Raw genomic sequence first — 24144 nt, forward strand, 5'->3', positions numbered from 1 at the left:
AAACAAATAAATTCCCAAAATAAATTTTTTTTATAACTTCAGTTTAAAAAATACATTGTATTGAAATTATCCTTAAGTATATTTAATAAACTAAAACATTATTTAAAAATATCTTTATTCATTAAGACAGCTAATGACAAAGCACAATAAGTTTAAAGATGCTAATCAAATATAGGAGAAAAGAAGAATCCAGACTTCGTGTCTCCGAAGGAACCGGAGAATCGCAGGGCTCAAATGTTTGGTGGGCAGAAAATTAGGATTTGTAACTTCCATGATTAATTAACCTATTCTTTAAATATATATTCCACATAAAATATCTAACAACTAGTGCGCGCCGACCTATTGTGACAACCACATATATGATAAATAAATGAATAACTAAATAAAAGCAAGGTATCTTTTGGCCGAAGCAAAAGGGACAGTGTTGTCTCTAGCATCGCTGGCTGGATGACTTCTATCGGAAGATGTATCTGGATGAATGGCCACCAGAATTATAAATACGAGAAAGGTGTGGGCAACGACTTCATACTAACACAATGCGAGGTAAGCAGAAGCCCCGTTCTTTCTTTTTGCTGGACTGCTTCAGCGTCTAGACCAGAAGCCCTGTTGTCATTTGTCTAATGTTTTCTATTTCTTCCATCTGAAGGTGGAGCTTCTAGAAACCCTGTTCTCATTTGTCTGAGGTTTTCAATTTCTTCCGTCTGAAGGTGGAGCTTCTAGAAACCCTGTTCTCATTTGTCTGAGGTTTTCAATTTCTTCCATCTGAAGGTGGAGCTTCTAGAAACCCTCTTCTCATTTGTCTGAGGGTTTCAATTTCTTCCATCTGAAGGTGGAGCTTTTAGAAACCCTGTTCTTATTTGTCTGAGGTTTTCAATTTCTTCCATCTGAATGTGGAGCTGGAAGCAAAAGCGTTCTTCACGTCTGGGCCACGATGGTTTATTGATCATTTATATGTCTAAACTATCGTTGCCAGACGCGACGAATACATTGGCCTCCGTGTATATCGATCGATTTGCGAGTATTTCTTTCAGGCTAAGCCGGAATCGCAGGAAGGTACTGGAAATTCTTGATTTTCGGCGAAGTAGCAAGAAAAAGTGCGTTTAACACGATCTTTAGGCAACGTCCTCCTAGAGTAACTATCTAACTTTGTGTCTTCACACGTCTCAGTTTATAAGCACAAGATCATCAATGACCCTGTTGGTGCTTTTAATCGTCCCTCTTTGAAACCCTAGTTTTTAGGATTCTTGGACTGGCCATCTTTAAACGTTATCGAGCGTTTTGCACTTTCACATCTGTACATACAGTATGATCCTTTTTATATGGTTGTTCTATGGCTAGACACTGTGGCTGAGATATAAGTGCAGGTGGAAGGGAAAGCCAAGGTGTCCTTCACGTCTGGGCCTCTATGGTTTGTTTTTACAAATAAACCATCTGTCCCAGGCGAGAAGAGCACCTTCGCTTTCGTTTAGTTATATTGCGAATCTTTCTGGATGAAGTCGGAATAGCCAGGCAGGGGAACCTCGTATTGAAGAGGCCTTTCTCCATACAGGTATTTTCCAATTTCCTTTTCTTTTGCACTTATCCAACGTTAAGTTGCGGTTACTACATTTTAATAGATGATAGAGGTTGCAAGAGTAAATGTATTTTTTAATGACTTTTAAAATGGATTTATGTTTTTTTTAATAACTTTTAAGATTTAAGATTGAGATGGAGTTATATTGTTTTATTGGATTTTTGAATAAAAATATAGAGCTGTGCTGTTTTAATAGTGTTGTGGATACTTAAAGATTCTTTTTAAAATTTGGAAAATTCGAAAATTTTCACATTTCTTAAATGATAATAGTGATAATGAAATATAATCTTAATGCATCTTATAAACACAATAACACATTTTTTTTCACATTTCTTAAATGATGATAGTGATAATGATAGTGATAATGAAGTACAAACTAAGACATTTTATAAACAAATTGATGGGATCCTTTTATATAAAATTCAAAACACTCATTTTTTTTAAATTTTTTTTTTGTAAGTTTGGTAGTACTTTCTCTATTAATATTTACAAACCATACTAATGTCTTTTAACAAAATTTGCAAGTGGCCTCAACCTGAAACTAGTTTGGCCACCTGTTTGCGTTAAATGCTGTCCAAAATTTAAATAAAGTTTTCAACACCATCCAAGCAACACTTGCAGTTCTATCTACTATAAACTTCAACTTAGAAAAGTACAGGCTAATAGACACTCGTTAGCTGAGTCCAGCGGGGCTAGGGCTTTCGCCCTGAACCTCGGGATTTCGCTCCTCTTCATGTCCAGTATGCTTTGCTCGATCTTGTTCAGTGCAAGATTGTTTATGTACACTTGTATCGGGACTACAACAATTTCTCTATGAAGGTCCTTCATGCTGGGCTCCGTTGTTTGGGCCTCTTCATGTGCCTCTTGTTCCTTGTATAGTGTCATTGCTCAGGCCACTATGTTTTTCATGACCCAGTATTGCTGGATTGTTTGCCTAAACAACGTGTGTCGGCCACTAGTGTTCCCCAGATCTTTCACCATAGTTTCTCATTCTTCTGTCTCTATATCCTGATTGGTTATGCTATCATTAAGCTCCCTCTCCCACTCTGCAATTTGAGCTCTTACCTCTGGTGGATTGCTAGCCATATACGCATTTGTGAGGGTTTGCATGTGTTCTTTCTCAGTCCTTCTGCCTCTTTTGTTTGGACCTCTGCTAAAGGTTGCTTCCCCCCCCCCTGGTCCTTTTTCCCTGCCTTCCCGATTCCTCTGGTTCCTCTTTTACTCACCTCTTTTCCCTCTTTTTCCATACTGTCTTCGTTCCTGCTTTGTATTGCTTTTTCTTGAGCGGCTCACCAGTATTGACTTGCTTGCTTGATCCAAATGGATCCGAGAATGCTCTCTAAGTCTTCATAAATTCTTTAAAAATCGTGCCAAGATTAAAATATTTTAAAAAGATCAAAGTATTTGCAAGAGGAACACCCTTAGCATGACAAAGAAACACTATCGGGAGGCCCAAAACCTGTGAAATCAAATAAAATGCAGCTATCGGAGGCGGAACAACAAAATACATAGTAGTCGTCGAATCTGACTAATCAACGGTCTAGATCCGATCGACAGTGGCTATCGACGCTTATCAGCGGAACTCACTTAAGAATTGTGATGGCGAACAACGATATCGAAGCTTAACGCATATATATGGCGACGACAATTGGTGGAGTTAATATGGACCGTTGATTAAGCGCGCAGATCGACGGTTCGTATTACGTCATAGGATCGTTATCGGGTATTGCAGGAGCGCTTATAACGGCCCGGGGGTATTGCGATGAGTGATTGCGATATCACAATCGGAGCAACCTGATGAATCGGACCCGATGGGCAATTAAGTGATAATGTATATATTTTGAAGTTCGGTATGTGGTTTTTACAGTGTTTTTATATGTTTTCGCAGTTTCGTTTGTCAAACGAAAAGCGAAGAGGGAAGAGCCGATGCGGTAAGTGACAACGACCAATAGGCAAATCTGATAGAGGAATGAATCATATTTAAGGACTTTTAAAGTTTGATATATTGAATTTTGGCGGACTTTCTTTGTTAAAACACATTTTCCGTGTGTTTAACAAAGTGTGGCTGTTTCAGGAGTTTCAGAGGCCCGAGGCACTCTGGCATTACAGAATGGGTGGCCACCTCCACATTAGGTGTTAAACAATGATTGTATCACGTTGAGAGAGGGATTTGAAGCGGACAGAGGTCGGGGAGACCGAGAGACAGGAACATGAAACGAACAGGTAACGCATTTTTGGCTATAAAGCCATAGACAGAGAACGCAGTAGGGAGAGCAGTATTTCAGGCAAATGCCGAGATAGAGTCTGCACAGAGACAAAGAGCACTGAGGGAGTCTGTGTACTCATAGAGAAACTTGAGAAGATCAAGTAAAGCTCTTGTTATTGTAATGTGTTGTGTGTGTGGCTCAAATTGAGCTCACTGTTGTAAAAAGAACTTTGCTTGAAGACATAATAGAGAGGCCGCCACCGAAGGCTGGACCATGAGATGTAGCCTAGGAGTATTGGGTGAACTCCTCATTAAATTTACTGTGTTATGTGTTGTCTATTATGTTTTGTTTATTGTTTCATTGTCTATGCATTTCGCAATCTTATCGATCCATTGCATAAAATGACATAAATTAATCCATGCACATAAGTTTGTAATACCTTATTATTATCTTAGATCTCATTATCAAATCAAGTGGTACCAGAGTTTTAGGTTGCTAAAGTTAGACAAGTTTGTGTTGGATTGTTTGTGAATGCTAACTAGGTCAAAGTTTAAATTAGGAGAAGGAGAACTAGTTGAAACTAACCCAGAAATTGGTAGAGTCTATCTTAAGAGGAAAATGATAGAAAAAATTCCTTTGGAATCAGACTCTCAATTCATGGACAGTTTCATGACCATGAGAGCCATGGTAAAAGAAATGTATAGAGAATTTAAGAAAGATCGAAGTGAAGATTCTCCAACTTCCAAACAAGACAAAGGAACAAAAGAATCTCTTATAGATGGCCATTTTGAAGGCAAAGGGAAAGGAAAAAAGGCTCCTCTATCCACACCTCCTGATAGCCCTGAAAATACAAAGAAGCCATCTTTGATTAAATTAGATGTTAAATTTGATTTGACGATATATGATGGAGAGTAAAATGCAGAGAAGCTAGATAACTGGATTAGATAGATTGATGTGTATTGCAGGGTGCAGAGCATTGATTCAGACAGAAGTAAAATTCAGCTTGCTAGCCTACGCCTTGGAGGAACTGCCTTGGTATGGTGGGAAGGCAGGACACAAGCTGACTTGAAGAAGCATGGTAAAACTCTCTCTGTCTGGAGTGAATTTGTTTCTGCAATTAAAAAACAATTCTATCCACTAGCTTATATGCAACAAGCTATGATGAGTTGGCAAACTCTTCGCCAATTAAAAGGGCAGAGTGTACAAAGCTACACCCAAGAATTTAGAAAAAGAGCTTTGATTCTAGGCATTTCTTTAGATTCACTTGAAACTTTGTTGAAGTATATAAGTGGTCGGCATAGTTATTTGAGGCACACCATTCTCATGTTTTACCCTACTAGCATAGATGAGGTATTTGTCCAGGCTACCCATCTAGAGGCTATAGGCAAGAATGTGAACCTAGAGATTGGGGGATCATCGAAACCCACTGCAAGCAAGAACAAGGAAAAGAGGAAGCAGAAATGGAAAGAGAGGAAGACAAATGATGTACAAAAGGCCAAACCTTTATGCACTCACTCAAGAAGGATGGACATGATGATGAACATTGCTGGTCTTTGCATCTGGAGCTGAAACCCAAGAAGTTTGATGGCAAGAAGAAGAAGGCTGCTACTGCTATTTAGAGAGATTTGGGGTCAGACTCAGGTGATGAAACAACCATCACAACCATAGGTATACAAGGTAAAAATTCCGAAGCATCTACTAGTAATTCTGCCCAAAATATTAGTGAAGAAAATGAGAGAAGAAGACATGAGCTTTTTCATATTAGAGTTATTTCCAAGCATAAAAAAATTGATATTTTATTTGATAGTGGCTCACAAGTAAACTTAATTTTTGAAGCAGTTGTAAAAAAGTTGGGATTACTAACCACACCTCACAAGAAGCCATATCCATTGGGGGTTGGTTATGTGATAAAGTAAAGCTACAAGTGACTAGACAATGTAAACTTAGGTTTGCCATTGGTTCAACATTTGTAGATGAGGTTGAGTTAGATGTAATTCCCTTGGATATATGTGGGATTGTTTTAGGAAGTCCGTCCTTGTATGATAGAAAAACCATTTTCTATAGAGTTGAAAATAAGTATCAACTTGTTAAAGATGGAATAGAATATACTGTAAGAGTTCACAAACTCAAAAATAATTATACTCATAAACTCAGGGCAGATGAAAAGGATTATAAATTCATGCAAGCAATTTTTATTGATGGTTGTAAAGGAAAAAAATTGATAAAATCAATGTATTTGAAGGCTGTGATGTTAAACAAGAAGCTGACTTAGAAAAAGTTGTTTCAGAATATGATATTTTATTTTAAGAACCTAAAGGTTTGCCACCCAAAAGGAAAATTTTACATGATATTAATTTGCACCAAGATGCTCCATTGCCTAACATCGGAATGTATAGGTTATTCGCTTTAGAGAATGCAGAAATCAAGAAGTAGGTACAGGAGCTGCTTGAGAAAGGGTTCATAAGACCAAGCACATCGCCATCGGATCTCCAACAGTATTGGTGAAAAAGGAGGATGGCTCCTGGAGGATGTGCATTGATTACCAAGCACTGAATAAAATAACAACCAAGAATTGTTATCCCCTTCCTCGCATTGATGACTTATTGGATCAACTGAAAGAGGCTGTTTACTCTTCCAAGTTGGACCTACGTAGTGGTTACCATGAGGTCAGAGTAGCAGAGCAAGATGCATGGAAGACTGCTTTTAAAACAAAGCGTAAAAATTTCTGTTTTCCCACCCCGGTTTTCAGTTTCACCTTATTTCTCCCATGTAGTTAAATGCCCATTCCCATAACCATACATTTAACAGACTGAAAAAAATAAATATGGCTGAAAACACAAATTCTGGAAATTTTTCAGAATGCTGGAAATTGCAGAAATAAAAATCAGCAATTAAAAACAGCCATTAAAACACATTAAAACACTGATATTTTTGGTCAACTTGACCCTGGAAAAACCCCCTACAACTCTTGGGGAAAACCAGCTTGAGAGCTCTTTTTTATTTCTGAAAATTGCCTTTTTACAGTGAGAATTATTCAGCAAGCAAATTTACAACTTATCTCCTTGCCCGTGCCTCATAGCAATATGGAAATTACAGCAAACAGGACAGCAATAAATGTTGTACGACCTCCGTTTTGTGTGCAGAAAAATCAGCAAACTGCTCCTCGATGTTTGTGCAAAAATCTGCCTTTCACTATGTGCTGAATCAGCGGTACAAATCTGCTCAACTGCTGCCTTGGAATGTGTGCCAAGCTGCTGTCTCCTTCTCCTTCCTGCTCAGAAATCTCTCTTGCTCTCCTTCTCCCAATCTGCTCATGAAAGAATGAATGACCTTTTCCTCCTTTTCCTCTAATATAACTCCAAGTGACTTTTGGGTGATCTCTAAATCCAATGGCTGAAATAGATTTAGATCAATGGTTGAGATTAAATGCTCATTTAAATCTCACTTTCTACTTTTTAATTCACCCGACTTTAATAAAGACACACTTAGTCATTTATTTCCAAAGTCACTTTTCCTTTTTAGTTTTTCATTGACTTTATAAAAGTCACTTTAAAATTAGACTTAATAATTTTATCACTTAAAGTCACTTTTAAATTAGATTTAACTTTATAAAATTATAAAGTCACTTTAGGAGAAAAATTAAATTCTTTTGGACACTTTTCCCTGGGCCAAAGATCAAAGCCTAAGGGAACCACCTGTCCTCCGGTACCAAATTTCAACACTCCCTCTTACCGAGGAAGGTGTTCTTCACCACACCCATCTTGTCTCTGAAGTAGACATGCTTGCCCCGTGGTAAGGCTTTGGTAAGGATATCTGCAACCTGCTCATCAATGGAAATATACTCAAGCTTCACAGCTCCCTTCTGAACATAGTCTCTGATGAAATGATATCTGATCTCGATATGCTTTGACCTGTCATGAAATACTGGATTCTCTGTGAGTTTAATGCAACTTTGATTATCACAGTAAATCACTGAAGGTCTCAACGGCTGACCAAATAAGCCAAACAACATCTTGCGAAGCCAGATGGCCTCACAACTAGCTAGACTGGCTGCCATATACTCTGCTTCCGCTGAATTCAGTGCTACTGACTGTTGCTTCCGGCTGAACCATGACACTACTGCTGAATCCAACCCAAAACAACACCCTGAAGTGCTCTTCCTATCAGAAGCACAACCTGCCCAATCAGAATCAGTGTATCCTGCCAATCTCACTCCATCTCCCTGCCTGTAGTCCAGACCATAATCCACTGTCCCCTGCAAGTATCGCAAAATGTGTTTTGCAGCCACCCAGTGAACCTTCCTAGGCTCACACATAAACTGACTCATCGTGTTGACTGCAAAACAGATATCTGGTCTAGTGTTGACCAAATACATCATGGAACCAATCAACTGCCTGTACAATGTGGGATCCACCAACTCGGAATCCGAAGCATGAAGCTTCTTCCAGTTGGTGATCATCGGTGTCGACATGGGTCTACAATCCTCCATGTGGAATCTGCTAAGGATGTCCACAATATACTTCCCCTGCCCCAGGAAGAAATGCCCCTCCTCCTGCCACACCTTCAAACCCAAAAAGTAATGCATCAAGCCGATGTCCTTCATCTCAAACTCCGCCGCAAGATCTCTCCTGCAGTGCTCTATGAGTCTCTCTGCACCTGTAATGATCAAGTCATCCACATACAGCACCAGAATGAGAGGCTCCTCACCAATCACAATAAAGTAAAGGTTCGGATCTGCCTCACTCTTTGTGAAACCCATCCCCTGCAAGTATGCATCTATCCTGGAGTACCAAGCTCTGGGAGCTTGCTTCAGGCCATAAAGGGCCTTCTTCAATCTGCACACATGGGACTCCTTCCCATGCACCTCAAAGCCCTGTGGCTGCTCAATGTACACCTCCTCCTGTATGAAGCCATTGAGAAATGCGGTCTTCACATTCATCTGGTGGATCTTCCAACCCATCTCTGCTGCTATCGATATAATGGAGCGGATCGAAGTATATCGAGCCACGGGAGCGAAGGTCTCCTCATAATCAACTCCCTCTACCTGGGAGAACCCTCTAGCCACAAACCTTGCTTTGAATTTCACAATGCTGCCATCTGCAACATGCTTTACCTTGTAAAGCCATCTGGAAGTAACCACGGATTTGCCCTCAGGCCTCGGTACCACCTCCCAAACATCATTCTTCATGATAGAAGAATACTCCTCCTGCATGGCCTCTCTCCAGACCTGCTGGCTAGTTGCCTCCTCATAGCTAGAAGGCTCAGAGTCAAGGATGCTGGTAATCATCGCCATATAGCTACAAAACCTCTCAGGTGGTCTACTCTCTCTGACTGGCCTCTTCGGCTCAGCAACAGATGTGGCATCTCTCAAGGTGTCCTAAAGCCACTTGGGCTTCCTCTTCCCTGATCGCACTTCTCCCACTGGAGAATGAAACTCCTCCTCCTCATCATCATCAGTAGCCTGAACTCCTGACTGTCTGTCTGCTGTCCTCCTGCCTGCACTTGAACTTCTAGAAGCTGAGGTACCGTGTGAACTGTCCATCAGTGGACTCCCTAGTGAACTGCTCTGGATGCTGCCCGGAGCACCACCCCTCTGGCTCGATGAGCCACTGCTCACTGACGGACCTGACATCCTCATAGATGTACCTCCGGATCCTCCTGATCCCTGCCCACTGGATCCCTGTGACTGACTCAACTGCCGCTGAGGGTCTGGCTGATCCAGATACTCTAACTCCCGTGACCTCCTAAAGGCCCTGTCCTCGAACTTCACATCCCGTCTGACAATAACTCTCCTCTGTGCAGGGATGTAAATCCGAAAGGCCTTTGAGGTCTCACTGTAGCCCACAAAGATACCCTTCTCTGCGGTGGGCTCTAGTTTGGTCCTCTTCTCCTTGGGTATATAGGAGTATGTAATGCATCCAAAGATATGAAGATGACCAATATCAGGCTTCTTCCCAGAGAAAGCCTCCTCCGGGGTCATGTGCCCCAAGGCACGATGCGGACTCCTGTTCTGCAAGTAAACAGCTGTGTTGCAGGCCTCTGCCCACAAGAACAATAGCAACCCCTGATCATGTATCATGGCTTTGGCAGCCCCTATGATGGATCTGTTCTTCCTCTCCGCAACCCCGTTCTGCTGGGGGTTGTAAGGAACAGTGAACTCCCTCTTAATGCCTGCCTCCGCACAATAATCAACAAACTCTCCAAGGGTGTACTCTCCTCCATTGTCCGACCTCAGGGACTTGATCTTTCGACCTGTCTGAGTCTCCACAAGAGCTCTGAACTCCTGAAACCGCTTGAAGACCTCACTCTTGGTCTTCAAAAAATAAATCCAGGTCCTCCTGGAGTGATCATCAATGAATAACACATAGTACTCATATCCACTCAAGGAAACATGAGACATCCGATCGCTCACATCGGAATGAATCAAATCAAGTATCCCTGTCGCTCTGCTGTCACTGCTGGGAAAAGGGGATTTGGCAAACTTGCCCATCACACAACCTCTGCAAGTATCAAAGTGATCAGTACTGAAATCTGGCACACCTGTAGTGATCTCCCGCAATGTCCTCAAGGCTCCATGATACATGTGTCCCATCCTGCGGTGCCAAATCTCACACAGCTCAGAACTGCTAGCTCTGCTGTCGGTACTACTGCTCAATGCCAAAAGGGGTTGGAATGCAAACTTGTACACCTTTGCATGACGTACACCTATCACTCTAGCTGAATCAGCTGGAGCGTCCCTGGGATACATCAACACCTGTCCTCCCCTGAACAGTACCTCATATCCCCTGTCCTCCAAAGCTGAGACGGATATGAGGTTCTTCCTCATCCCTGGCACATAAAGAACCTCTGACACCTTCAAGGGAGGTTTGGACTCCCTCTGAAATGTCACTGTCCCCACCCCGACTGCTCTAACAACTCTGTCATCACCGAGTACTACCTCAATATTAGTGCCACTCTCTGAAAGCTCTGAGAAGTACTCCCGGACACCTGTCATGTGACGTGAAGCCCCACTGTCCACATACCAGATACCTGAAGATGCTCCGCTAATCGAGGGAAAAGCATGCTCCCTCTGAACCTGTGTGGCAGGTGATCTTGTACTAGAGGACTCACACGTAGTGAACGCAAACTCTCGGTCAAAACGACCAGCAAAGTCCTCAATCTCTGCTGAAGCTGCCACGTTCTGGTTCTTCCCCTTCTTCTTCTTCTTCTCTGGACACAACTGCATAGTGTCCCATCTTTTGACAATTCCAACACTTCACCTTGGAATAGTCCTTCTGTGAGTTACCCTGTTTACCTTTACCTTTGCCTTTGCCCCCACCACTGCTTGTGGAAGCCTGCTTCTTCCCTTTGCCTTTCTTGCCTCCTGCCACCAATGCTACGTCCTCATCCTGCTCAATTGGCTTGGCTGCCCCAAGCTATCCTTTCCTGATCTCTGTCTGAATACAATCATCCCAAAACCTCTCCCATGTGGGAAGGGTTTCACGTGCACAAACCCCATCAGCAAAGTTCAACCATGAACGGGGGAGGCCATTCACTGCAATACGCACCAACTCAGTGGATGGAATGGCCTCTCTAATCGCTGCCAACTCATCTCTCACATTGGTAATCTTTGTGAGATATCCAACTGCACTATCATTCCCCATCTTAATGTTCTTCAGCTTCTCCTTCAGGACCATCTTCCGGTTCTCATTGGTACTCTGGTAGAGATTGGACAATGCTGTCCACATCTCATGGGCATTGCTCTTTCCTCTCACATGAGGAATGCAATGGTCTTTGATTCTGTCTAGAATCAGCCTCTTACCCTTATTGTTCTTCTTTTTATACTCAGCCAATTGAGTAACATCAGTGGGCACAACAACAGGGTTCTGTGCGGTATGCACCATGATATCCCAGACTTCTGCCTCCTCAAAGATACTCTGCATTCTCTCCTTCCAAACGCTGTAATTTATATGCCCATCCAGCCTATCCTCCACCCTCAATCCCAATGACATCCTGCTGTCTTAAAACTGAAAAATAGCACTGCTGTAGTAAATATAAAACTGCTGTTTATAAAAAAATCAGCTTGCTGGAATTTTCTGAGTGAAAAATCAGCAACTGTAATTTTTCCTTTTGCTGTCCCAAACTGCCCTTCAGCACTCAACCTCTGATACCATGTAAAAATTTTTGTTTTCCCACCCCGGTTTTCAGTTTCACCTTATTTCTCCCATGTTGTTAAATGCCCATTCCCCTAACCATACATTTAACAGACTGAAAAAAATAAATATGGCTGAAAACAAAAATTCTGGAAATTTTTCAGAATGCTGGAAATTGCAGAAATAAAAATCAGCAATTAAAAACAACCATTAAAACACATTAAAACACTGATATTTTTGGTCAACTTGACCCTGGAAAAACCCCCTACAACTCTTGGGGAAAACCAGTTTGAGAGCTCTTCTTTATTTCTGAAAATTGTCTTTTTACAGTGAGAATTATTCAGCAAACAAATTTACAACTTATCTCCTTTCCCGTGCCTCACAGCAATCTGGAAATTACAGCAAACAGGACAGCAATAAATGTTGTACAACCTCCGTTTTGTGTGCAGAAAAATCAGCAAACTGCTCCACGATGTTTGTGCAAAAATCTGCCTTTCACTATGTGCTGAATCAACTGTACAAATCTGCTCAACTGTTGCCTTGGAATGTGTGCCAAGCTGCTGTCTCCTTCTCCTTCCTGCTCAGAAATCTCTCTTGCTCTCCTTCTCCCAATCTGCTCATGAAAGAATGAATGACCTTTTCCTCATTTTCCTCCTTTAATATAACTCCAAGTGACTTTTGGGTGATCTCTAAATCCAATGGCTGAAATAGATTTAGATCAATGGTTGAGATTAAATGCTCATTTAAATCTCACTTTCTATTTTTTAATTCACCCCACTTTAATAAATACCCACTTAGTCATTTATTTCCAAAGTCACTTTTCCTTTCTAATTTTTCATTGACTTTATAAAAGTCACTTTAAAATTAGACTTAATAACTTTATCACTTAAAGTCACTTTTAAATTAGATTTAACTTTATAAAATTATAAAGTCACTTTAGGAGAAAAATTAAATTCTTTTGGACACTTTTCCCTAGGCCAAAGATCAAAGCCTAAGGGAACCACCTGTCCTCCGGTACCAAATTTCAACACAAAGCAAGGGCTGTATGAATGGCGAGTTATGCCTTTTGGCTTAACTAATGCTCCTGCCACTTTCATGAGAGTAATGAATGATGTACTCAGGCCTTTTATTGATGATTTTGTAATTGCATATCTAAATGACATTCTTGTATTTAGTAAAACATGGGAAGAATATTTAAAGCATGTAAAGCAGACTCTAGATGTTTTGAAGTAAGGAAATCTCTATGTTAAATTATCAAAATGTGAATTTGGCAAAATATCTTTGAATTATTTCTGTCATATTGTAGGGGGTGGTGAACTGAAGATAGATCCCTCTAAAGTTGCAGTCATTGTAAACTGGCCTAAACCCAAGTCTGCTACAGAAGTTAGAAGCTTCCTAGGGGCAGCGCAATATTGGAGAAAGTTTATTGCTAACTTGTCCTTAATTGCAGCTGCCTTATATGCTTTGACAGGATTGAACAAGGTGTTTCAGTGGGAAGGCAAACAACAAAAAGTCTTTGACACCTTGAAAGAAAAAATTAGTATAGCACCAATACTAGCATTGCCAAATATTTAACAACCATTTGAGATCGAAACAAATGCCAGTGATTATGCCATGGGAGTAGTGTTGATACAACATGGTAAACCCATATGCTATCATTCTGAGACTTTTAATTCTGCAGTAATTAATTATCCTACATATGATAAAGAATTGTATGCATTAGTTCAGAGAGTGTGAAGAAGTGGAAATATTACTTAATGGGCAAAGAAACAACAATACATACTGATCATCAACCACTTTAATACTTGCACTCACAAACTAAACTGCAACAGTCAAGACACCATAGATGGATGGGTGTCCTACAACAATTTCATTTAGTCATCAGATATAAAAAGGGCATACACAATAAAATTTCAGATATGTTGTCCAGACCAATCATAAATGCATCTACCATACTTGAACATAATTCAGTAATGCATGAAAGCTACATTGAACAATATGTTAAAGATATAGACTTTAAAGATGTATATGCAGCTTTAAGTAATGGTAAAAAGGTAGAATAATTGGATTACGATATTAAGGACAAACTCTTGTATCATTTGGAAAAGCTATGCATTCCACAAACAGAGAGAATTAACATAATTAGGGAGGAACATACTTCCCTGATATCAGGTCATCAGTTGCACAGCTGCAAAGATACTGCTATTGGCCAAAAATGAATGAAACAGTCTCTAGATATGTAAGAGGGTGTACCATGTGTGCTAAAAGGAAGCCTAGCAATAGAAAACTAGGCTTGTACACTCCATTGCCACTTCCTTCTTGTCCTTGGGAAAGTGTTTCCATGGACTTTGTTGGGGGATTGCCAAAATCTAGAAAGGGAGATGACAATTTATATGTTATTGTGGACAGGTTCAGCAAAATGTGTATTTTAATACCTTGTAATAAGCAGATTACAGCTGAACAAAGAGTGAAATTGTTTTTTTCGCATGTCTAGGTGCATTTTGGGTTACCCACTTCCATAGTATCTGATCGAAACTCCCAATTTGTTGGAAAGTTTTAGTCAAGTCTATGGGAATTAATGGACACCAAACAACGCAACCTTTCATCCACAGACAGATGGCCAAACAGAGGTAGACAACAGGACAATGATCCAGTTGCTCAGGGGTTATTGCAGCAAGCATCCCAAGCTTTGGGATGAACACTTATGTTATGTGCAACATGCTTACAACCGTGCTAAACATTCTTCTACACAAAGATCTCCTTTTGAGACTTGTTTTGGTTTCATACCAAGGTCTCCCTTGGATTTTGTCTTTGAAAAAGACAGTAGTTGCTGGACACAGTGATGTGGACAAAGCAACCAGATTCATTGAACAGATCTAAGAAATTCACCAGGCAGTGCAGGAATAGCTGGAAAAGAGCCAAGCCAAATACAAGGCAAGGCAATATAAACACTGGGTGGAGCACAGGTTCCAAGTTGGCGATCAAGTTTGGTTGTATATCAGCAAGGACAAAATGCAAGGTGAAGGAAAGAAGCTGAAGCCAATAAGGTATGGGCCTTTTAAGGTACTTGAGAAATTGGTGAGAATGCTTTCTGCCTTGATCTGCCAGCATACATGCACATCTATTTAGTAGTAAATGCAGAAAATTTAAGACTGTTTGAACCTTCTTTAATTGAAGATCCTGAAGAGCAAAGTCAATTGCCTTCCATTGATAATCTGTTGCCTGAATACCTCAATGAGCTGTAAGAAGATATAGTTCCGGACAGGAAGGTGAGGACTACGCACAGAGGGGACGTGGAGTACCTTAGAATTGGACTCGAAGGTTGAAGACCCAGCAGTGCCAAATGGATAGAGATTGGGCAAGTGAGGCAGTTATATCCTCACTTAAGTGATGTTTGAAAGCCAACCTTTGGTGGTCCAAAAGCCTTTTTCAGTGGGAAGGCGTGTTCCAAATGGATCCGAGAATGCTTTCTAAGTCTTCATAAATTATTTAAAAATCGTGCCAAGATCAAAATCTTTTAAAAAGATCAAAGTATTCGCAAGAGGAACACCCTTAGCATAACAGAGAAACACTATCGAGAGGCCTAAAACCCGTGAAAACAGAGAAAATGGAACTATCGGAGACGGAACAACAAAATACACAATAGCTGTCGGATCTGGCCGACCAACGGTCCAGATCCGATCGACGGATTGCTATCTGCGGTGGCTATCAGCTCTCCCATATAGTTAAATGCCCATTCCCATATCCATACATTTAACACTGAAAAAATAAATTTTTGCTGAAAACACAAATTCTGAAAATTTTATAGAATGCTGGAAAATGCAGAAATAAAATTCAGCAGTTACAAACAGCCATTAAAACACATTTAAACACAAAGATTTTTGGTCAAGGTGACCATGGAAAAACCCCCTACAACTCTTGGGGAAAACCAGTGCGAGAGCTCTTCTTTATTTCTAAAAATTGCCTTTTTACAGTGAGAAATATTCAGCAAAAAATCAGCAAGCAAATTTATAACTTATCTCTTTTCCCGTGCCTCACAGCAATCTGGAAATTACAGCAAATAGGACAACAATAAATGTTGTACGGCCTTCTCGACTTTCGTGCCCACTTTCAACATTAAATGTTGTTTAACGACCATCATTAAATGCGCTGTACGGATTGCAATAAATGCACTGTATGGCCTGCAATAAATGTGCTGTACGGCCCTTGTTTTGCGTGCAAAAAAATCAGCGAACTGCTCCTCGATTTTTGTGCAAACCACTCCTCGAAAATCGTGCCAAAATCTGTCCTTCATTGCGCTGAATCAGCGGTACAAATCTGCTCAACTGCTGCCTTGGAATGTGTGCCAAGTTGTTGTCTCCTCCTCCCTGCTCAGAAATCTCTCTTGCTCTCTTGCTCTCCTTCTCCCAATCTGCTCATGAAAGAATGAATGACCTTTTCCTCATTTTCCTCCTTTAATCTAACCCTAAGTGACTTTTGGGTGATCCCTAAATCCAATGGCTGAAATAGGTTGAGATCTATGGCTGAGATTAAATGCTCATTTAAATCTCACTTTCTATTTTTTAATTCACCCCACTTTAATAAAGACCCACTTAGTCATTTATTTCCCAAGTCACTTTTCCTTTCTAATTTTTCATTGAGTTTATAAAAGTCATTTTAAAATTAAACTTTAGTAACTTTATCACTTAAAGTCACTTTTAAATTAGATTTAACTTTATAAAAATTATAAAGTCACTTTAGGAGAAAAAATTAAATTCTTTTGGACACTTTTCCCTAGGCCAAAGATCAAAGCCTTAGGAAACCACCTGTCCTCCGTACCAAATTTCAACACTCCCTCTTATCGAAGAAGGTGTTCCTCACCACACCCATCTTGTTCCGGAAGTAGTCATGCTTGCCCCGTGGTAAGGCTTTCGTAAGAATATCTGCAACCTGCTCATCAGTGGGAATATACTCAAGCTTCACAGTGCCCTTCTGAACACAGTCTCTGATGAAATGATATTTGATCCCGATATGCTTTGACCTGTCATGAAATACTAGATTCTCCGTGAGTTTAATGCAACTCTAATTATCATAGTAAATCACTGAAGGTCTCAACGGCTGACCAAATAAGCCAAACAACATCTTGCGAAGCCAGATGGCCTCACAACTAGCTAGACTGGCTGCCATATACTCTGCTTCCGCTGAACTCAATGCTACTGACTGCTGCTTCCGGCTGAACCATGACACTACTGCCGAACCCAACCCAAAACAACACCTTGAAGTGCTCTTCCTATCAGAAGCACAACCTGCCCAATCAGAATCAGTGTAACCTGCCAATCTCACTCCATCCCCCTGCCTGTAGTCCAGACCATAATCCACTGTCCCCTGCAAGTACCGCAAAATGTGTTTTGCAGCCACCCAGTGAACCTTCCTAGGCTCACACATAAACTGACTCATCGTGTTGACTGCAAAACAAATATCTGGTCTAGTGTTGACCAAATACATCAAGGAACCAATCAGCTGCCTGTACAATGTGGGATCCACCAACTCAGAATCTGAAGCATGAAGCTTCTTCCAGTTGGTGATCATCGGTGTCGAGATGGGTCTACAATCCGCCATGTGGAATCTGCCAAGGATGTCCACAATATACTTCCCCTGCCCCAGGAAGAAATGCCCCTCCTCCTGCCACACCTCCAAACCCAAAAAGTAATGCATCAAGCCGATGTCCTTCATCTCAAACTCCGCCGCAAGATCTCTCTTTCAGTGCTCTATGAGTCTCTGCACCTGTAATGACCAATTCATCCATAGACAGCACCAGAATGAGAGGTTCCTCACCTATCACAATAAAGTAAAGGTTCGGATCTGCCTCACTCTTTGTGAAACCCAACCCCTGCAAGTATGTATCTATCCTGGAGTACCAAGCTCTGGGAGCTTGCTTCAGGGCATAGAGGGCCTTCTTCAGTCTGCACACATGGGACTCTTTCCCATGCACCTCAAAGCCCTGTGGTTGCTCAATGTACACCTCCTCCTGTATGAAGCCATTGAGAAATGAAGTCTTCACATCCATCTGGTGGATCTTCCAACCCATCTCTGCTGCTATCGATATAATGGAGCGGATCAAAGTATATCTAGCCATGAGAGTGAAGGTCTCCTCATAATCAACTCCCTCTACCTGGGAGAACCCTCTAGCCACAAACCTCACTTTGAATTTCTCAATGCTGCCATCTGCAGCATGCTTTACCTTGTAAAGCCATCTGGAAGTAACCACGGATTTGCCCTCAGGCCTCGGCACCACCTCCCAAACATCATTCTTCATGATAGAAGAATACTCCTCGTGCATGGCCTCTCTCCAGACCTGCTGGCTAGCTGCCTCCTCATAGCTAGAAGGCTCAGAGTCAAGGATGCTGGTAACCATTGCCATATAGCTACAAAACCTCTCAGGTGGTCTACTCTCTCTGACCGGCCTCTTCGGCTCAGCAACAGATGTGGCATCTCTCATAGTGTCTTGAAGCCACTTGGGCTTCCTCTTCCCTGAGTGCACTTCTCCCATAGGAGAATGAAACTCCTCCTCCCCATCATCATCAGGAACCTGAACTCCTGACTGTCTGTCTGCTGTCCTCCTGCCTGCACATGAACCTGTAGAAGCTGAGGTACCGTGTGAACTGTCCATCAGTGGACTCCCTAGTGAACTGCTCTGTATGCTGCCTAGAGCACCACCCCTTTGGCTCGGCGAGCCACTGCTCACTGACGGACCTGACATCCTCATAGATGTACCTCCAGATCCTCCTGATCCCTGCCCATTGGATCCTTGCGACTGACTCAACTGCTGCTGAGGGTCTGGTTGATCCAGATACTCTAACTCCCGTGATCTCCTAAAGGCCCTGTCCTCCTCGAATTTCACATCCCGCCTAACAACAACTCTCCTCTGTGCAGGAATGTAAATCCGAAAGGCCTTTGAGGTCTCATTGTAGCCCACAATGATACCCTTCTCTGCGGTGGGCTCTAGTTTGGTCCTCTTCTCCTTGGGTATGTAAGAGTATGTAATGCATCCAAAGATACGAAGATGACCAATATCAGGCTTCTGCCCAGAGTAAGCCTCCTCCGGAGTCATGTGCCCCAAGGCACGATGCGGACTCCTGTTCTGCAAGTAATCCGCTGTGTTGCAGGCCTCTGCCCATAAGAACAATGGCAACCCTTGATCATGTAACATGGCTTTGGCAGCCCCTACGATGGATCTGTTCTTCCTCTCCGCAACCCCGTTCTGCTGGGGGTTGTAAGGAACAGTGAACTCCCTCCTAATGCCTGCCTCCGCACAATAGTCAACAAACTCTCCAAGGGTGTACTCTCCCCCATTGTCCGACCTCAGGGACTTGATCTTCCGACCTGTCTGTGTCTCCACAAGAGCTCGAAACTCCTGAAACTGCTTGAAGACCTCACTCTTGGTCTTCAAGAAATAAATCCAGGTCCTCCTGGAGTGATCATCAATGAATAAAACATAGTACTCATATCCACTTAAGGAAACATGAGACATCCGACCGTTCACATCAGAATGAATCAAATCAAGTATGCCAGTCGCTTTGCTGTCACTGCTGGGAAAAGGGGATTTGGCAAACTTGCCCATCGCACATCCTCTGCAAGTATCAAAGTGATCAGCGCTGAAATCTGGCACACCTGTAGTGATCTCCCGCAAGGTCCTCAAGGCTCCATGATACATATGTCCCATCCTGCGGTGCCAAATCTCACACAGCTCAGAACTGCTAGCTCTGCTGTCGGTACTACTGCTTAATGCCACAAGGGATTGGAATGCAAACTTGTACACCTTTGCATGGTGTACACCTATCACTCTAGCTGAATCAGCTGGAGTGCCCCTGGGATACATCAACACCTGTCCTCCCTTGAACAGTACCTCATATCCTCTGTCCTCCAAAGCTGAGACGGTTATGAGGTTCTTCCTCATCCCTGACACATAAAGAACGTCTGACACCTTCAAGGGAGGTTTGGACTCCCTCTGAAATGTCAGTGTCCCCACCTCGACTGCTCTGACAACTCTGTCATCACCGAGTACTACCTCAATATCAATGCCACTCTCTGAAAGCTCTGAGAAGTACTCTCGGACTCCTGTCATGTGACGTGAAACCCCACTGTCCACATACCAGATACCTGAAGATGCTCCGCTAATCGAGGGAAAAGCATGCTCCCTCTGAACCTGTGTGGCAGGTGATCCTGCACTAGGGGACTCATACGCAGTGAACCCAAACTCTCGGTCAAAACGAACTGCAAAGTCCTCAACCTCTGCTGAAGCTGCCACGTTTTGGTTCTTCCCCTTCTTCTTCTTCTTCTTCGGACACACAACTGCATAGTGTCCCATCTTTTGACAATTCCAGCACTTCACCTTGGAATAGTCCTTCTGTGTGTCACCCTGTTTATCTTTGCCTTTGCCCCCACCATTGCTTGTGGAAGCTTGCTTCTTCCCTTTGCCTTTCTTGCCTCCTGCCGACAGTGCTACATCCTCATCTTGCTCAATTGGCTTGGCTTCCCCAAGCTGACCTTTCCTGATCTCTGTCTGAATGTAATCATCCCAAAACCTCTCCCATGTGGGAAGGGTCTCACGTGCACAAACCCCATCAGCAAAGTTCATCCATGAACGGGGGAGGCCATTCACTGCAATCTGCACCAACTCAGTGGGTTGAATGGCCTCTCCAATTGCTGCCAACTCATCTCTCACATTAGTAATCTTTGTGAGATATCCAGCTGCACTATCATTACCCATCTTAATGTTCTTCAGCTTCTCCTTCAGGACCATTTTCCGGTTCTCATTGGTACTCTGGTAGAGATTGGACAATGCTGTCCACATCTCATGGGCATTTCTCTTTCCTCTCACATGAGGAATGCAATGGTCTTTGACTTCGTCTAGAATCAGCCTCTTACCCTTGTTGTTCTTTTTATTATACTCAACCAATTGAGTAGCATCAGTAGGCACAACAACAGGTTTCTGTGTGGTATGCACCATGATATACTAGACTTATGCCTCTTCAAAGATACTCTGCATTCTCTCCTTCCAAACGCTGTAGTTTGTATGCCCATCCAACTTATCCTCCACCCTCAATCCCAATGACATTCTGCTGTCCTAAAACTGAAAAATAGCACTGCTGTAGTAAAGATAAAACTGTTGTTTGTGAAAAATCAGCTTGCTGGAATTTTCTGAGTGAAAAATCAACAGCTGTAATTTTTTCTCCTTGCTGTCCCAAACTGCACTTTAGCACTCAAGCTCTGATACCATGTAGAAATTTCTGTTTTCCCACCCCAGTTTTCAGTTTCACCTTATTTCTTCCATATAGTTAAATGCCCATTCCCATATCCATACATTTAACACTGAAAAAATAAATTTTTGCTGAAAACACAAATTCTGGAAATTTTACAGAATGCGGAAAATGCAGAAATAAAATTCAACAGTTACAAACAGCCATTAAATCACATTTAAACACTAGATTTTTGGTCAAGGTGACCAAGGAAAAATCCCCTACAACTCTTGGGGAAAACCAGTTCGAGAGCTCTTCTTTATTTCTGAAAATTGTCTTTTTACAATGAGAAATATTCAGCAAAAAATTAGCAAGCAAATTTACAACTTATCTCTTTTCCCGTGCCTCATAGCGATCTGGAAATTATAGCAAATAGGACATCAATAAATGTTGTACGGCTTCCTCGACTTTCGTGCCCACTTTCAGCGTTAAATGTTGTTGTACGACCAGCATTAAATGCATTGTACGAACTGCAATAAATGCGCTGTACAACCCACAATAAATGCATTGTACGACCCTCGTTTTGCGTGCAGAAAAACCAACAAACTGTTCGATTTTTGTGCAAACCACTCCTCGAAAATTGTGCCAAAATTTGCCTTTCACTGTGTGCTGAATCAGTTGTACAAATCTGATCAACTGCTGTCTTCGAATGTGTGCCAAGCTGCTGTCTCCTTCTTCTCCCTGCTCAGAAATCTCTCTTGCTCTTTTGCTCTCATTCTCCCAATTTGCTCATGAAAGAATGAATGACCTTTTCCTCCTTTTCCTCTTTTAATATAACCCTAAGTGACTTTTGGGTGATTCCTAAATCCAATGGCTGAAATAGATTGAGATCTATGGCTGAGATTAAATGCTCATTTAAATCTCACTTTCTATTTTTTAATTCACTCCACTTTAATAAAGATCCACTTAGTCATTTATTTCCAAAGTCACTTTTCCTTTCTAATTTTTCATTGAGTTTATAAAAGTCATTTTAAAATTAGACTTTAGTAACTTTATCATTTAAAGTCACTTTTAAATTAGATTTAACTTTATAAAAATTATAAAGTCACTTTAGGAGAAAAAATTAAATTCTTTTGGACACTTTTCCCTAGGCCAAAGATCAAAGCCTTAGGGAACCACCTGTCCTCCGGTACCAAATTTCAAAATAAGCATAACTCAGTAATGCATGAAAGCTACATTGAACAATATGTTAAAGATATAGACTTTAAAGATGTATATGCAGCTTTAAGTAATGGTAAAAAGGTAGAAGAATTGGATTACTATATTAAGGACAAACTCTTGTATCATTTGGAAAAGCTATGCATTCCACAAACAAAGAGAATGAACATAATTAGAGAGGAACATCCTTCTTTGATATCAGGTCATCAGTTGCACCGCTGCAAAGATACTGCTATTGGCCAAAAATGAATGAAATAGTCTCTAGATATGTAAGAGGGTGTACCATGTGTGCTAAAAGGAAGCCTAGCAATAGAAAACTAGGCTTGTACACTCCATTGCCACTTCCTTCTTGTCCTTGGGAAAGTGTTTCCATGGACTTTGTTGGGGGATTGCCAAAATCTAGAAAGGGAGATGACAATTTATATGCTATTGTGGACAAGTTCAGCAAAATGTGTTTTAATACCTTGTAATAAGCAGATTACAGCTGAACAAAGAGTGAAATTGTTTTTTTCGCATGTCTGGGTGCATTTTGGGTTACCCACTTCCATAGTATCTGATCGAAACTCCCAATTTGTTGGAAAGTTTTAGTCGAGTCTATGGGAATTAATGGACACCAAACAACACAACCTTTCATCCACAGACAGATGGCCAAATAGAGGTAGACAACAGGACAGTGATCCAGTTGCTCAGGGGTTATTGCAGCAAGCATCCCAAGCTTTGGGATGAACACTTATGTTATGTGCAACATGCTTACAAGCGTGCTAAACATTCTTCTACACAAAGATCCTTTTGAGACTTGTTTTGGTTTCATACCAAGGTCTCCCTTGGATTTTGTCTTTGAAAAAGACAGTAGTTGTTGGACACAGTGATGTGGACAAAGAAACCAGATTCATTGAACAGATCCAAGAAATTCACCAGGCAGTGCAGGAATAGCTGGAAAAGAGCCAAGCCAAATACAAGGCAAGGCAATATAAACACTGGGTGGAGCACAGGTTCCAAGTTGGCGATCAAGTCTGGTTGTATATCAGCAAGGACAAAATGCAAGGTGAAGGAAAGAAGCTGAAACCAATAAGGTATGGGCCTTTTAAGGTACTTGAGAAATTGGTGAGAATGCTTTCTGCCTTGATCTGCCAGCATACATGCACATCTATTCAGTAGTAAATGCAGAAAATTTAAGACTGTTTGAACCTTCTTTAATTGAAGATCCTGAAGAGCAAAGTCAATTGCCTTCCATTGATAATCTGTTCCCTGAATACCTCAATGAGATGCAAGAAGATATAGTTCCGGACAGGAAGGTGAGGACTACGCACAGAGGGGACGTGGAGTACCTTAGAATTGGACTCGAAGGTTCAAGACCCAACAGTGCCAAATGGATAAAGGTTGGGCAAGTGAGGCAGTTGTATCCTCACTTAAGTGATGTTTGAAAACCAACCTTTGGTGGTCCAAAAGCGTTTTTCAGTGGGAAGGCGTGTTCCAAATGGATCCGAGAATGCTTTCTAAGTCTTCATTAATTCTTTAAAAATCGTGCCAAGATCAAAATCTTTTAAAAAGATCAAAGTATTCGCAAGAGGAACACCCTTAGCATAACAGAGAAACATTATCGAGAGGCCCAAAACCCGTGAAAACAAAGAAAATGGAACTATCGGAGGCGGAACAACAAAATACACAATCGCTGTCGGATCTGGCCGACCAACGGTCCAGATCCGATCGGCGGATTGCTATCGACGGTGGCTATTAGCTCTTATCGGCGGAACCCACTTAAGAATTGCGATGGCGAACATCGATATCGACGCTTA

General features: G+C 41.6%; 1 protein-coding gene across 1 annotated transcript in view; it reads left to right on the forward strand.

The window, feature by feature from the left end:
* The first annotated feature begins 403 nt into the window (after positions 1-403).
* Positions 404-24144, forward strand: part of LOC149145661 (uncharacterized) — a 44161-nt gene continuing 20420 nt past the window's right edge. Inside the window, exon 1 of the mRNA XM_089447786.1 lies at positions 404-543. Coding sequence (XP_089303912.1) covers positions 537-543 — 7 coding nt within the window. The 5' untranslated portion in view covers positions 404-536. The remainder of the gene's footprint in view (positions 544-24144) is intronic.

This window comes from Pinus tabuliformis, chromosome X (genome assembly GCF_031772625.1).
Source record: "Pinus tabuliformis cultivar Carrire ecotype Pingquan chromosome X, CPIR1, whole genome shotgun sequence".
Lineage (NCBI taxonomy): Eukaryota > Viridiplantae > Streptophyta > Pinopsida > Pinales > Pinaceae > Pinus > Pinus tabuliformis.